Source organism: Eublepharis macularius, chromosome 1 (genome assembly GCF_028583425.1).
Source record: "Eublepharis macularius isolate TG4126 chromosome 1, MPM_Emac_v1.0, whole genome shotgun sequence".
Classification (NCBI taxonomy): Eukaryota; Metazoa; Chordata; class Lepidosauria; order Squamata; family Eublepharidae; genus Eublepharis; species Eublepharis macularius.
This window is the reverse complement of record NC_072790.1, coordinates 76847873-76864057: the sequence shown is the minus strand read 5'-3', so window position 1 is coordinate 76864057 and position 16185 is coordinate 76847873. Positions and strand designations below refer to the sequence as shown.

Here is a 16185-nt window from a genome sequence, read left to right as displayed (position 1 = left end):
AGGATGCTGGTATTGACCTTTCAAGTCCTATGTGGCTTGAGACTAGCAGACCTTAAAGACTACCTATTCCCACATGAACCTAACCCAACCATCATGGTCTCCTTTGGGAGCCTGTCATTTAAGATGAGACAAGCAGCAACTCAAGAAAGGGCCACCTTTGGGTGTGGCACCAAAATTAGAATTTCCTTCACACGAAGATTTGTTCCTCTCTATCATTATTTGACATTCCCTTGTTAATTGTTTTATTTTTAATTGATTTTACAAAATTATACACCACATTTCTGCCATCATAAGGGTTATTAAGTTGGCTAACTAAATTAAAAACCTGTATAATGAAATCACATCTTAAAATAATTAAAATCAACAGAAAACACATCATTAAAACAATTCAAAAGCTAAAATACACATACAAGAACAGTTACTAAAACACTGGGCAGGAAGGATGACTGAAGGAATGCCAAATGATACCAGTCTTCATTTGGTGGAAGATAGCAGACAAATATCCCTGAAGAGAGAATTCTAGAATTTTGGTGCCCTAAGTCAGATCTCTTCTTGATTGCCTCCTTTGTAAGCTCAGAAGGCAGGGGTGCCTGAAGCAGGGGCTAAGAAGATGGCTGCTGTGGTCAGATGGGTTCATACACATTTATATCACTGAATTATTGTTGATTTTAAATATTTTAACTATTTGTAACACGGAAGGCCCAAATTGGGTGGAAATGCAGCATAAAAATGTTTTAAATAAAGCAAATTAATTACGAGCTGCTGCTTGAAGCTGCAGAAGCACAAGAACTGAACAAAGCACAAGTTCAACACTTCATTCATAATGCTGCAATGCCTCATAAGAGGTCTTAAGATCTTCTGCTAATTCAAGCAGAAGATCAAGAACTACAGTAAAATCTCAAGAGTGGCGGCACCTGAAGCAAGGCCTTCGAAAATTACCTGAGTCATTGAGCCTGGAAAGCAAATTGGGAGTCTGAGTAGATGGAATAAAACAGGAGTGATATGGTCTCTACACTATTCCAGTCAACATTCTGGCTGTAGCAATCGGTACCAAATAGCTTCTGGACAGTCCTAAAGAGCAAGAGTGCACTGTAGTATTCTGATCTATATGTTAACAGGGCATGGTACGCAATGGCAAGATCTTTCCCACTGAGGAAGGGACGAAACTGGTGGAAGGCACCCATGGCCACTGCTGCCATCTGTTTATCCTAGCAAAATAACCCACTGTAAAAACAGGCTAATTAAAAACAAGGTTTATACAAAAACAAAAGTGTTTATACAATATCTTCTACACAAACATAATTATAACAATTTAAATACACACTGACAATATTACAATTAAATATAAAGTGTTCTGTATCTAATATTTACAATAGGCACCCAGAAGGTCCATATTGCCTTTAGGCAAATAACTTACAAATTCCAATTTCAGCATAAATTATGTTCAATCTTGAACTTCTGTAGTTCTGTTATAAAGTGCCTTTAGTTCTAAACTTGTATTGTTTATAACTTTGGTCTATTTTCAGTTAACGGTTATCCCTGGGTTATTCCACTGTTTCAAATGTAAGCCTTTATCAAAACCACAATTCCATTCAGGACAAATAGCTTATTCAAAGGCACAACAATATCAACTGACATTCATATACACTCCTAAACTGTTTTGGCTATTAATACCATTTTCCATAGAACAAAGTCCTTCAATCTTTCCTTTTGGCAACAAAACTGTGTTTTTGTTTTTAATTAGCCTGTTTTCACAGTGGGTTGTTTTATTTTGCCATCTCCAACAGGAGGCCTGGGTCCAGCAACCCTCTCAACACTATGAACCTGCCATTGTAACTTAAGCCCTATTTTTGTATCAGTACTGCCTCCTTCCTGTGACCTAGGATTCAAAGTATTAAGAAATTGGCTTTAAATTACTACAATTAGGTCCCTGAATGATTTTTAAAATTTTGTTTGGTATGGGGCTAAATCATCTTCTAATTATCTATACCAATTCCTTGAGCATAGCCCACAAGGTCTTTATGCAGTACAATGATCAAATGGTATGATGATGCAAAGACTTGATTTGGATCTTATCATAATAAAGAAGTTGAGGAAGTTTATTGCTGGAAATGACCATGTGTCTAGCGGATGGTGTTAAAAAGGGATGAACAATTTGGGTAACATCTTTAACTTTTAAACAGATTACCATATTTCACTTTGTACTACTGTGTTCCCTCCTCAAATTCTCTGTAATTTGCCCCCAAAGACAACATTCCTGGTAGAAGAAGGCTGAAAGAGCACTTTCTGGACCATTAAATTGCAAAATATTTCTTTCACGTATACTTCATGGGGTTGTAGCTAATTCTGAACCTTGTTCCCATGTGTTGCCAGGTTCAGAGGGGACATTCTTGACAAAACTAGAGGAACCCATAAAGTTGCAAAATAAATAAATAAATCCAAACTCAAACGGTTTGAATCCCCCAGATGCGTTGTTTGCAGTGACCCAATGGACATACAGCAAACTCACAGAATGCAACTGGTCTACCAAGACATTGATGAAACCTGAATTCTATTCACAGTTGCTAGGAAAACCTATAGGCTTCTCCTGACCAAGTCAGTCTGGATAAAGTGTAGTTTTCAAAACTGGGGCGCTAGCAGAGAACAATAAAATTGTTCCATGAAATTTTAATCAAGTCTGTTTAACAGTTTTTTGGAGCGCTTCACATACAAATACAATGGCTATAGTACAAAGTTGTAGAGAACAGATGGCATTTTGTGTGAATGACAACTGTTTTATTCATTTCCAGTTCTGAGAAGAATCCACATGTGCAAAAGTAGCTCTGATTGTCATCCCACAAGGCAATTGCTGCATTTACCATCTGGATAGCTAAAGCCAAATTCTCAGCAACAGTGATCAGTAATGCACAAAAAAGGGGCAGGAAGCTACTGGAAGAAACCTGTAGCATAACACAGGAATGGCTGAATTTACCCACTTACAATTCTGGATTGTTTATTTATACAAGCCATCAGCTCTTTAAAAAGGAAGACGACATGGAATCAGTTCTCAGCTAGCACTATCGCCACAATATGTAACTGCAGCACAGTGAGCAACTCAGCTTCTTACTAGATTTGTCCCTTTAATTTTTTGAGCTTCCTGCTAACAATTTTCTTCCTAAAACAAAATAATCTTAAATCAGGTTTTTAATGACAAAATCAGTTCTTAAGAGCTGCTTGTTTTCTCTTTTTTTCTCCCTTTATCTCAAAGACAGCAAACATCTTTGAAGAAACATAGACTGTGGCATTTTGGAGTCTCTGCTGCAAACTCACTGAGTCTGATGGACTGATGATGTGATTTTCTAAGGAGCCTTCCCATTCTTTCATTTCTTCTTCCCTTATTAGCAAAGGTTTTCCCAGTGACTGGCCAAACAATTGGCAGACTTCTTGGGCTTTCTGCTGTGCGCTCCCAACTGCAGCAAGACATACTTGACGCCTGGAATGAAACAAACGAGATCCAGCTAATTAAATTACACCAAGAAGTTTCAACTGAAGACCCGAGTGAAGCACCTTTTGATGTTACAGTTATAAGCTGGCAGGTCCATTATAATCATTTTTGATACTGATTGGTTAAAAGGAACTTTAAAAGGAAACCAACTTCTTTAGCGTGGCGTTCTCCATTCCTCTTCTCTAAAAATATTTAGACTGTAATCTCCTTGAAGCAAGGACTTGCAAATCTGCCTTTGTTCAACTACACTGTAAAGCATCGTGTACTGTCTGTATCACTACCTCAAGGAGCACCTTCCAATGTAGAACATTTAGAAGAGCAAGGGAAAATAGTGTGTAATGTATTTTTTTTCAAAATTTAATATACATGCCATCAGCCATTTTCTTATTTATGACAATGTCAGAGGCTGCATGTTAGCACATAAAAGGCCTTTTGTGACAGAGCCAAGCCTACCCCCTATCCCATTATCTGCCAATCCCCCTTTGCACCCTGAACAAAGCCATAAATGACCAATCAGGGCCCTTGGGATGCTTGGAGGGAATGGGAAGTGCAGAGAGGGAAATAACTGTTTAAAAGAAGTTTTAATCAGATAAGATATAAAGGTTCTTTAAACAGGTACAGATCTTGCTGTGTTTCCAGTCACTTGAGGTAAAAGTGTACTGTTTAGCGTGGTGGCCCAGTGCAGCGGTCCCCAAACTTTTTGGCACCAGAGACCGGTTTCGTGGAAGACAATTTTCCCATGGATTGGGGGGGGGGGGAGGAAGAGACCCAGAGGCATGATAGGAGTCATCCGGCCAGGCAAGGTGATATTTCTAATGAAAAGTGCAGGGCCGGTCAGGCAAGGCATAGGGAAGGCGCAGCCGCCCTCCCAAGACGGCGACCGCCTTCCTCGCCTCCTCTCTGGAGCCAGCTCTGTGCTCACCCGCCACTCACCTCCCATACGGCCTGGTGGCTAACATGCCACGGACCGGGACCGGTCCGCAGCACGGGGGCTGGGTACCCCTGACCTAGTGTATATGGATCTCTTATGTAGTCTTTCTGGGTGACTGGGAAGCTCTTGGGGCAGGATGAGGTCTAGGGGAAAGCTACTGGGGCCCCGATTTGGAAAGCCCAAATCAAAGGTTCCCGAAGTGATTCGGGTCACTTCGGGGCCTTTCCCGGGCTTCAACTGGCCCGCAAGGAAATCCCCCTCCTGTGGGCCAGTTGAAGTTTAAATGGCTTCCTCCCACCACCCCACTTACCTGTGCATTCCTGGCAGTGACAGAGGAGGTAGCACGGGAGGTGGTGGCAGAGGAGGTGGTGTGGGCCGCAGAAGTGCCGGCTCCAGCCTTCTCCGCCGCCCAGCTGGTCTTCTTCCTGGCTCCACAGCCAGGTAAGTGGAGGGGTGGGGGGTCTGGGAGACAGCTTCCCTCCTCACTTTGGTATGCTCCAAATCTTTACGGAGCATACCAAAGTGATTTAAATACCTGAAGCTGAAGCGGCTTTGCTGCTTCAGCTTTTGGGGTATTACAAATCATTTTTGTAATTTCATTTTTGTAATAGTCATTTTAGGGGTACTACAAATCATCCACCCTGAGCCCTTCATGGGGAAGGCGGAATAGAAATCTAAATAAATAAATAAAATTTTCCACTTCGTTTTTTACCCATGCACACCCCTAATGAGGTCTGCATTTTAAAACAGCTCTCGCTAGAGGTCATCTGAAAGATTAAGACTCCTGAGGATAGATGCCACATTGATCTCTGAAATGAGGAAATGACCTTGGTAGTTGATATAATCGTTCCTAGGTGCCCTCTCTCGGGGCTAAGAGCGCAGCCCCCTTGGTTTACTGAGGACTGCTGACAATGAAAAGACAGAGGAGATGCCTAGAACAACAGTGAAGAAAGAGTTAGGATGAATCTGACAAGGCATGGGCTAGAGCTCATTTTAAAGCTTACTCTGTGGTGGTAATAGCAGCAAAGAAACTGCCGCCATTGCATCTGTACAGTGCAAACCTGCAGAACTCAACTGGGTCATCAGGGGTACTGGGTTCTGGCTTACAGGAAGAGATGAACTGCTTTGCAGCCCACTGTGATCATTTTTCTAAGCACTTTGCAGATAAAATTTCTTATATCCACACCAACTAGGAGTCTATATTAGCAGCAACAGGACTGAATGGTCCAAAGGGCCCAAACTGTCCAGTTGGGATACCTTTCAGCTTGTAGTCTGAGGATGCATACAATTCTTGGAAGCTTGAGACCTACCACCTGCTTGTATAACCATTGCTGCTCTTGGTTGCTTAAAGCTGGGGGGGTGGGGTGGCAGTGCTGGTGGACTGGGGCCGGGAGACAGCAAACACCTCCCTAAGAGAAGGGGTAGTCACTCCCGCCTTGAAACACCATCACAATTTATAGCCAAGGATGGTTAGCAATAAATAGTGCCAAGAACTGCCAGGCCAGTAAATAAACAATGCTTTGGCCTCTTTCACAAGAAAACCTGGTGTTGTGATGGGGAAGTGTAGTGTGGGCAGTTAATCCCAAAATCAGTATGTAGTACCATTGTAACAGTAGTTGCACTGGGCTGGGGAGGAGTTTTCCCACCAAAAACATTTAGTGCCTGCTTCTGCCACCCCAAATTGTCACACCCACCCTGTATGTAGTAACAATTCCCTTCACCTTTGTACATAGTACATAGAGAACAACACCCACTGAAGTTTATGAGAACAAGGGGGTCTGTTATGACACTTTTAATTTGGGGACTGTAATACAAGCATTTTGAACTGAATGCAGAAATATAATGGAAACTACTGAAGATCTTGCAAAACCAACCAATATAGTCATGTAATTCATGTCAGTTAATCCGTCTGTCACATTTTACTTTCCCTATATCTCCTTTGGCATAAATCATTTAGTGAGGCACCCAATGCCATTTCAGTATCAAAAGCAGGATGGACCAGAAAAATCATTTTCCCCCCAAAAAATGAAGACTACCACCCACCCCAATAGTTAGAAAAACTGTTGTCTAGGAACACTTTTAAGCAGGGCACCTCAAAACTGCCTATTTCAGCACAGCTGGTGCAGCCATCCCTCACACAAGCATGTCTCATCTTTCTTGAAACTAATCAGCTGTACCCTCTTGGCCAGATGCTATTGGCCAAGATCCGAGTATACACTCTCCAAGCATCCAGTCAATGTCTTCAAAGTACAATTAATATTTATCCATGCAAATAAAACCAGAAAGACATCTACAGACAACCTCTATGTGTACTATATGCAAAGTAGGGTCTGTCACAACGGATACCAGCACGTTTACTCACTGTCTTTCAGTTACAGTAAGCTGCTGAAGATTGTATCTGATTATCTGGGTGTCCAAAATGCATATAGTCCCTTCTACTTGCAAACCCTCTGCTGAATTATACTTTGCAGACACAACAGTGGAGAAGAAGCAATCCCCTGCCACTATGGTCTCTCAGAAGGCCTTCAAATGAGCTCTAGCCAGCATATGGTCAGACTTGTTCTACCATCCCACTGGCTTCTCTTCCTCAAATTCTGTTGTTAAACAATATAATTACTGCTTTTGGTATTTATTGAGAAAGACAGATTTGCACTACTCTGGAAAATTCAAATAGAAACTATTTCTGGTGGGGGGTGGGGTAGAATTTAACTTACCGAAGAGTATCTATGGTCTCCACTGTATGATAAAAGTGAGGTGGGCTGATGATAACAGAACTATCTAGCTTCTCAACAAGAAAGTTACAAACATCTTGCATTTTCCCAAAATCACTGAATGTAATGCAGATCTGTAAGTGAACATAAAAATTTGAAAGCAATTCCTCAGATATAAATTGACCAAAATTAAACATGGTGTTTGAATGCCACATTGTTGCTTTACAATGCTCCCCATTAAGGGGATCTGCCAACCCTGACCCCCAGATATCCCCCAGACTTCTGTCTCCTTACAACCCCGATGATCATTCACCCCTTGTTTTCCCACCATATCCTCTAGCACCCCCAATCCTGTCCCAAATTACCCAACTGGAACTTAGATACGTGCCAAGTGTCCAAATTCAGTAGCCTTAGTTACATCATGTATAGGTAACCCAGAATATATAGTTTTCTAGCAGGTGTGTTTCACTTTTTCCCTTGGTCCCACTTTGACCTTGCATGTTGCCTATTTTTATGACCTATTTACTCTCAGCCTCATGTGTGCCTACAAGTTTGCTAGTCTTTTTGGCCTCTTATACCAGTCACCGTTGCATCCAATGTGCTTGTACATCAGGCACCTTTTTCAGGTTCTGAGAACAGCTGGACATGATCCCTGGTGCCTAAACTTTTTGGAATTTGGGGATCTTTTCATCATGAACCCCTTGCTCTTCAAGACAGGTTGTATGGTTTATTTCTGCACCCAAGCCTACACATATACTTACATGTCTAGGAACTGAAACATTGCCACAAATAGGGACCTTGTGCTGTTTCTTGGCTATGGCTGTGTATGATTTATAACCGCTGCTAATATGGAGTGTGTACAAGTGAATATTCCTTTGCTTTGCTGCATGTTTTTTGTTGTATTCTTTTTAGTCTGTGTTTTTGTAGCTATTTCCCTGTTTGTCTGTTTAGCAGTAGTAAAACACCATTATCAAAACTGAGTGTCAAGATTTTAATTACTCACAACTGCATTAAGAGTAAGAGGGAGGCTGCCCATCCCTGGTTCCTCCTTCCTCCCTCTTTTCCTCCTCTCACTCATATCTCCTCAGCTTCACTTCACAGCAAGAACGGACACCATTTACAAGACCCCATTATACACAAGAACAGACTCGTTTATAAGTTAACTCCTTTGGAGCTGGTTGTGCTCAGAGAGGCATCTCCCAGGGCTAGGGAGCAGACATGGGGGACCATTTGGATAACACACCTAGTCAGGGTTGAGGGAATCCCCTGCCTTGACTGTAGGAATGGTTAGCCTAACACCACTATGCTACCTTGAAATTAAACCAGTATGAATAATTGTGCTATTTTACTAATATGCAAACAAAGGCATACAGAAAAGTGTCCCAATATATTCAGCAATAATCCACCAATATTCTGGATTACGTCTGCTTCACAACAATAACTCAAACAGCAAAGGGAGCTTATTTTTTCAGTGTTCATTTACAATATTCCAAACTACATTTTGATCTTCTCTTACTGAAATCTTTCTTCAGTTAGTGAAAAATAATTAATTAAAAATCCACCTCAGGTGCTTTTTTTGTAGAATTGTTTTGCTTACCATAACACATTGCCACTACTAGTGCTTCAATATTTACCTCTGCTTCCATCTTATAAGCGTTATCTATTCTACTGAAGTTCTTTGTTACAGTCACATTTTCCTCCTAGAACAAAAGAGAATACTTTAAATTATACCACTCAAGAAAATAATACTATTTGGTGATGTTAAGAAGATTTACCTTGTACTGAGCCAACTAAATGTTCAATTTTAAATTAACTAATTATAGCAAAAGGAAGTAAATATTTTTTTCTTTCAGAATAAAATGCTATACCTCTTTGAGTTAATACAAGTAACATTTTAGTGTGGAACTGTTAATCACACACTTTCACTGAACTCAAATCCTGCCATGTTACATATTGCTATTAATGAGCAGTAACAACTGATATACAAATAATTTAGGGAATGCTATAAAAAAATTATGAGAATAGTTGGGAGGAATTATAAAGAAGGTATTGTGAGTTACTGGTATATTATCATATAAAGGGTGGTCAAATATTTCAAAACATTTACTCAAAATTGTTTTCTACTATGAATAAAATTGCTGCCCTCTTGTGGTTTTTGATATTACTAAAACTTAGAACCAGCAATGTTATTTGTAAAAATTACTATAAGAATTTGAATACAAATATTATTGGACAAAAATTACACAGTGAAGATCCTTGTGCTAAGGAATGCGTTTCTTCCAAAGCAACATTTAAAAAAAATCTGCACAGCCAATCAATATTCCAATGGCCAATCAAAAGCCATGCTTTATAAAAGTCCCACCTGGTCCCACCCACCAGAAAAGTTGTCAATGGGCACAACTGTGCACACAGCACCACATTGGGGACCCTTGCTATAGAACAAGTCTCATTTCCTAGCTTTCATTAGAGAGTGAGAGCACAGTTCTAAAGCACTATATCTGCAATCCCATTTTGAGAGCTGTACAAGTCTGTGTTTATTGTAAATGTACTGGCTAGAATGCTTATGCAACTGGTTAGACAAATTTATTTTGCTTATTTATTTAAAATATTTATTAGCTGTCTTTCTACCTTACAGCATTCAAGGCAGCTTACAACAAATACATAAAAACAAACTTAAAGTCACAATTTAAAACTACCAATAAGTAGAAAAACTAATCAAATGCTGTTCTAAATCAAACTAGCTTCAGCTGCCTCCTAAAGAGCAAAAGGAGCACCTCTCTGAAGAGACTATTCAATAATCATGGGGCTGCCACCAAATAGGCCCATTCTTGTGTACCCGTTCTTTTGTCCACAGCACAGTCAAGATCTTAACTCCTAGGCATGGACATATGGGAGAAGATAGTTCTTCAGATACCCCAGTCCCAAACCACATCAGGCTTTAAAGGACAAAACCAACACCACAAATTGGGCTTGGGAGCAGACCAGTAGCCAGTATAACTGTTGTAGTATCAGGGTCACATGTTCCTGGTAACTGGCTCCACAAGCAGTCTAGCAACAGCATTCTGCACTAGCTGCAGTTTCCCAATATTCTTAAAGTGCATTACAACAGTCTATTATATATGTAACTAGAACATGGATCACTGTGGCTCAATCTGACTGAAGCAGGTACAGGCACAGCTGATGCATCAGTTGAAGCTGGACAAAAGCATTCTGAACCACCACAGCCATACGGCTTTCTAAGGTGACTGCTGTGTCAAGCAGCATTCCCAAGCTGCAAACCTAACTTTTCAAGGGGAGTGTAACCTCATCCAAGACGAGAGATTTCAAGTACCTAGTCTGCTTTTCTACTAACCCAGCGAACCTCTGTCTTGTCAGGATTCAGTTTCAGCTTGTTCACCCTCATCTAACCCATTACTGACTCCAAACCAATTCAGAACATCAGCAGCATCCTTGGAATTAGGTGGAAAAGTAAGGTAGAGTTGGGTATATGGAGTATACATGCATACCCTCCAGTGCTTTTGAAATAACATCACATTTATTTCAAGGACCACAGCTTCCCCATGTACTATTAGTGCTGAAGTTTTTAATCTACTTGTTGCATTAGCTTAGTCTACAATAGCCTAACCAATATTATTTAAAAGCCAAGAGGGTATTTTTCTAGCATGTCTTTAACTAAAAGAACAAATAATTGTTTTGCAATACATCATCGACACTGCTGGTACCTTAGTAGCATTCATACACATGCAATTATGATGTGCACTTCAGCCCAGCTTCATTCACAGAAACTTATCTTGTAGAGAACCTGGGGAGGGAGCTAAACTGGAACAACAATTCATACAAATAAAATTTTAAACAAGGCATGCGCATAAGACAAAAATAGGTACCAAAAAGAGATATGTACCAGAAAAAAGGGCCTGTTCCCAGAAAGCAGGAATGTATGCTGATCCAAAGGACAACAGCTGTTGTAGAAAGATCAGCAGGATGTGGCAGATGATAAATGAAAAAAAGTATGCAAAAACACACATTTTTTAAAACTAATATTTGATTATTACACAACACATTTAAAGTTAAATTTGCACTAGGACTCAGTGCTCACTCTAATGCTTAATCTCACCTTTGAAACTGGTCTATTTGCATTTACTTCCCTGTATTTGCCTACATTAACCTCCCTTAACTCTGTAGTTTTTCCATTATGTATTTGAGACTATAAGCTCCTGTTAGGGTTGCCAATAGCTTTTTGTCCTATTTAATGGACAGCTATTTAGCAGATGTTATTTACCTCTTTGCCATAAGTTTCAGCTGCCCGTTTACACACATTAAGTCTCTATTAAAAGTCCAGGACATTTTTCTCCCTGTCTGCCAGCAACACTAACTACTGTCAAGCAGAGACCCCCCCCCCAACCCCACCTCATTAAGTCACTAATCAGTACACTGATGGCACTAAACTAATTAGTTAATTATCCTTTTTAAAAGGCCAAGCCCCTCTAGATAGGACATGTTCAGCATTAACAATTCCAGAACAGCAGCCCTATTTGTCTGTTGCCACAAAAATGAACAGAAGTTTTGCAGCATTGTAAAGACATTTAAGTTTTTATTCCAGCATAAGCATTTCATGTTGCTGGGCAGACATATATTAGCGTACAATATTTTTGTTCATAACTTCCTATGTGTCTAACTGCGAACTGATCTTACACCAATTGCTCTAAGGACTCATGCTAATTGTAGTATGTTTTCTGCGCCAACTTTGTCAGATACATGTGGTTAGTTCTTACTGAGCTGACATGTTTGAAATTTTAAAGGGGGAAATATAAATTATGATTCACGTTTCTGACGTGGGCTCTACTGGGCCAGGAAAAACTTATGCGCAAATAAGATCTTGTTAGTCAGTATGGCGCCGTCAACCTCCTGTACACTGAAGGCCTGAGCAATGTGGAGGAAGAGTGAGAGAAAAATACACAACACATATACAGATGGCTTCCCTTTCGGAGGCTCCGCAGGGATGGTCTGGGCGACGCGCACAAGAACTGTTGAGAGCGGCCCCACAGAACTCGTTCCTTTGGCGGCGCTCCCGTCGCGCGCCCTTTTCAAACGGGAGAAACGCTGAGGTGCCGCGCGGTTTCCGCCCACCCACCGAGATGCCTCCGCGCTGCCGGGCAGTCTGGGTGATGTAGTCTAGCCTCCGAGAGACGCTGGTCCGCGCTGCACAGGCCTCCGCTTTCTTGCTTTTCAAGTGGACGGTGACCTTCGCCCGATCCGGCCCCGCGCTTAGCTCCGCCGCCCCGCTCACGTGAATCTCCCGGCCCGGCTGCTGTAAAAATCCGGGGAACCCTTTTTTGATTCCAGGCGAATCGTTTTCTGATCCAGGCGTCCCGACCGGTGGAGGGACCAACTCTGCAAACACTCGCGCGGGAGGGAGCGATAACGGCATCTCGACGAGAGAGACGGAGGGAGGAGAGACCGTTAGGGCGCCATGGCAACCCACGCCGGACCATTCCCTCCCAAGCATGATGGGTAATGTAGTAATGTGGGCTGTTGTGGAGGTCTCGCGTGAGGTTACTGGAACGAGAGCTTTCTCCTCCAAGACTGCGGGGTTGGCGAGAGCCTCCAAAGCAGGCGTGTCGTGATTCCTACACCCAAGAGGAAACTTCCGTTAGTTTGTAGGCTCCTAGGGACTTCGCTGGTCAATGGCCCGTCACTGATTTACTTTCAGCCGCTGACAATCTGAGCCTATGCTTCCTTGCTCGAACGGAATTCTATGGGGGCTTAATCGCAAGAACATTAATAGGCCGGCGAGTCATAGCCCCCCCCCCTCCCGAGTTCTAGATGGTTTACAAATTAAAAGAGACTTTTAAAAACAAAATAAGTAAAAACGGCACATAAACCAGAGTCGTAAATCGTTGAATGGTGACTATTAAGTGAGGTTGGAAGGCTGGAATTCTAACAGCATTTTGTGGGAGTAAGCCAGAAAAGGCTGCACAGAATAAGGTCTTACTTCCGAGTAGACCTGCTTAGCTTTGTTCCCAAAATTCTTCTCCAAGCAACATTAGTTTATAAAGGGAATAGATTGATTGCACAAAGTTTGTATTGCAGCAGAATGAACATTTCACAGGATGAAAATAGTTCACTTAAACAAAAGCAGCATGCAATCAACTAAGACACTTGCAGATTTTGGCAAGGCAAAAGTTGTGAATCGTCCAGACCTGGATAGCCCAGGCAAGCCAGAACTCTTCAGATCAGAAGCTAAGCAGGTTTAGCCTTGGTTAATACTTGGATGGGAGGCCACCAAAGAAGACCAGGGTTATGGAGCCAGGCAACGGTAAACCATCTCTGTTAGTCTCTTGTCTTGAAAACCCACCAGGATCACCATAAGTCAGCTATGACTTGATGGAACTCTCCACCACCACAAGAGTGGTCTGCACATACCTTCTCCAGTGCAGCCCATGGAAGCTGCAAGAAAAACAAGTGTTCTGCAGCTGGTCATGAAGCCTGATGGTGGCAGAATGGCATGCCATGTATCCCCAGCCACGGAGCTTGGCAAAAATATGAAGGGGTTGCATGCCTCCTGCTGTGCCACTCTGACTGGCTCCAAGGCAGGCTGTAGTGCCTCTGTTGGAGGCCTGGATGACAATGACACAGCTCTGGTGTGGTTATTATGTAAAACATACATAATAAAATTACATCTTAAAAACAATTAAAACTGACACCCCCCCACACACACATCATTAAAACAATTAAACCAGAGCTAAAATGCATACAAAAACATGAAAACAACAAAGGAAGGAAGGATTACTAAGGGAACACCGAATGAAACAAAAAACTCTTCACTTGCTTGTGCAAGATGGCAGAAGGGACCAAACAAGTAGGGTTGCCAGCTCCACGTTGGGAAATTCCTGGAGATTTGGGGTATGGAAGCTGGGGAGAGTGGGGCTTGAGTAGTTGAGGGACCTCAGCAGGGTATAACACCAAAGCAGCCATTTCCTTTGTGGCCTGAAGATCAGTTGTAATTCTGGGAGAAGTCTAGCCACCACCTGGTGTTTGTCAAGTCTGCCTTGAAAACAGTTCAAGAGTATTGATGCCACTACCAAGAAGGCTGCCCCAACCTATCCAGCAGTAGGACTACAGAAGTAAGTTGAGTTCATAAGGTAGTAGGGAGTCTTCAGGTATGTTAGTGCCAAACCATATAGGTCTTTAACCTGCACCTTGAATTGTACCTTGAAAAACACTGGGAGCCAGTGTACATGGGCCAAGACTAGAGTTATATGGTCTCTATGATCTATTCCAGTCAACATCCTGGCTGCAGCAGTCTGCACCAATTGAAGTTTCTGAACACCTCTCAAGGGCAGCTCCATGTAGAGCTCATTGCAGTAAGCTAATCTAGATGTAACCAGGGCATGCACCAGATCTTTTCTGCCCAGGAAACGCTGCGGCTGGCTACCAGTTAAAACTGGTAAAATGCACTGGTAAAATGGCCACAGCTGCCCCAACTTATCCAGTAGTAGGCTTGGTCCCAGAGCATCCCCAAATTACTGACCTGTTCCTTCAAGGGGAGTGCAACCTCATGCAGAATGAATGACGCCTGCTCACCAGTAACACTTCTGTCTTGTGAGGTTTAAGTTTCACTGTATTAGACTGCATACACTCCAAAACTGCCTCTAGGCCCCAGTTAAAGGTTTCTACAGCCTTCCTGGGATCAGGCAGAAGTACAAGCTGTTATCCACCTTTTGATGACATCCAAGCTCAAATCTCTGAATGACCTTACCCATAGATTTCACATAGATGTTGAAGAGCTTAGGGGACAAAATCGAACCTTAGAGGACCCTACAGAACAAGGGGCTGAGCAGCAGTTTTCCAGCACCACTTTGTGAAACCTACATTGTTTTGAAACTGTGTTTATTTTCTCTAGGTTTCAGCTCCAGCAACTGAAAAAATTTAAGTACAACTTCAGGGGAAGAGATGAACACTGTTTTGAACTTCGATAAAGATAGATCAAGATGGGTAGCCATGTTAGTATATCTGTGGCAGTAGAAAAGAGTGAGTCCAGTAGCACCTATAAGACTAACAAAAATTGTGATAGGATTATGAGCTTTCATGAGCCACAGCTCACTTCTTCAGATACCACTGAAGAAGTGAGCTGTGGCCAGGGCCGGTGCCACCATTGAGGTGGTGAGGCAGGCACTGAGGCACTGAAGGGGGCGCTGGAGGCGGTGCTGGAGGCACGCGCCATGGAGCTGGCGTGCCTGGCCCGCAGCTGCTGTAGCCAGCCAGCCCCACGCCACCACTGCTGCCACCACCAACACACGCCCCCGGCCGGGCACAACAGCCACGGGCCAGGCACAGCAGGTGTCTGGGGCGGCGTGCAGAACCTCCCCAGGCACCTGCCGCGCTCAACTGGGAGCGCAGGCAGCCTCCACATGCTGTCCCAGCCACCCGCCAGCCAATGGGGCTGGCTTGCTGCGTGATGTCATCACGCGGTGACATCATAATGCAGTCCGGGGCCGCATGCACATAGGTGCATGCCCCTGGCTGTGGCTCATGAAAGCTCATACCCTATCACAAATTTTGTTAGTCTTATAGGTGCTACTGGACTCTTACTATTTTCTACTGTTTTGAACTGGTTGTCAGGTTTGGTTTGATTCATTGAATTCCAGCATGGTGAGATTTAAGCCAGAGATGATGATTCACAGACTAATTTCTTAGAGGGGAATTACCCAAACCAGCATAGTAACTCTCTTATTGTCACCTACACAGCCCTACCTATCTTGTGACTTCATTACATAATGCCTATGCGAAAAGATTGGATAAGTTTAGAGGGAAACAAAGAACAATATTTATTTACTTATTGATTAAAATATATATAGCCCACCTGATTTATGGTATAAGGAAGTTACAATTCCATTTTTTCAAAAGTAAAACAAAGCCTCAAGTAATCCCTTTCTCCCCCAAAATGCATGCAGCTTAGACCCCATTAAAAGCCCTAGTGAATAAACTGGCCCTGCCGTGCTTTATGGTATGAATCACTTTTGCCTCAAATTTAAAGTATTTGGTATGTTCCTTGGAAA

The 16185-nt window shown here is 42.4% G+C and overlaps 1 protein-coding gene across 1 annotated transcript; it reads right to left on the bottom strand.

Moving 5' to 3' along the window:
* Positions 1–29: 29 nt before the first annotated feature.
* IRAK1BP1 (interleukin 1 receptor associated kinase 1 binding protein 1) lies at positions 30–12593 on the bottom strand. The gene is made up of 4 exons (XM_054983899.1): positions 12258–12593; positions 8761–8826; positions 7130–7260; positions 30–3472 (listed from the first exon to the last, which is right to left on the bottom strand). Exons 1-4 carry the CDS (start codon positions 12552–12554, stop codon positions 3196–3198), a joined length of 771 nt encoding a protein of 256 aa, XP_054839874.1. The 5' UTR covers positions 12555–12593; the 3' UTR covers positions 30–3195.
* Positions 12594–16185: the final 3592 nt, after the last annotated feature.

What these genes read in the sequence shown, in the direction of transcription:
- IRAK1BP1 (XM_054983899.1), bottom strand. Translation starts at nt 12,554, where the DNA reads ATGCCGTTATCGCTCCCTCCCGCGCGAGTGTTTGCAGAGTTGGTCCCT. An exon ending in GGCAGCGCGGAGGCATCTCG is followed by an intron (nt 8,827 to 12,257) that starts GTGGGTGGGCGG and finishes CTTTTGTTCTAG; the next exon opens with GAGGAAAATGTGACTGTAAC. An exon ending in GAGACCATAGATACTCTTCG is followed by an intron (nt 3,473 to 7,129) that starts GTAAGTTAAATT and finishes GTTTCATTCCAG; the next exon opens with GCGTCAAGTATGTCTTGCTG.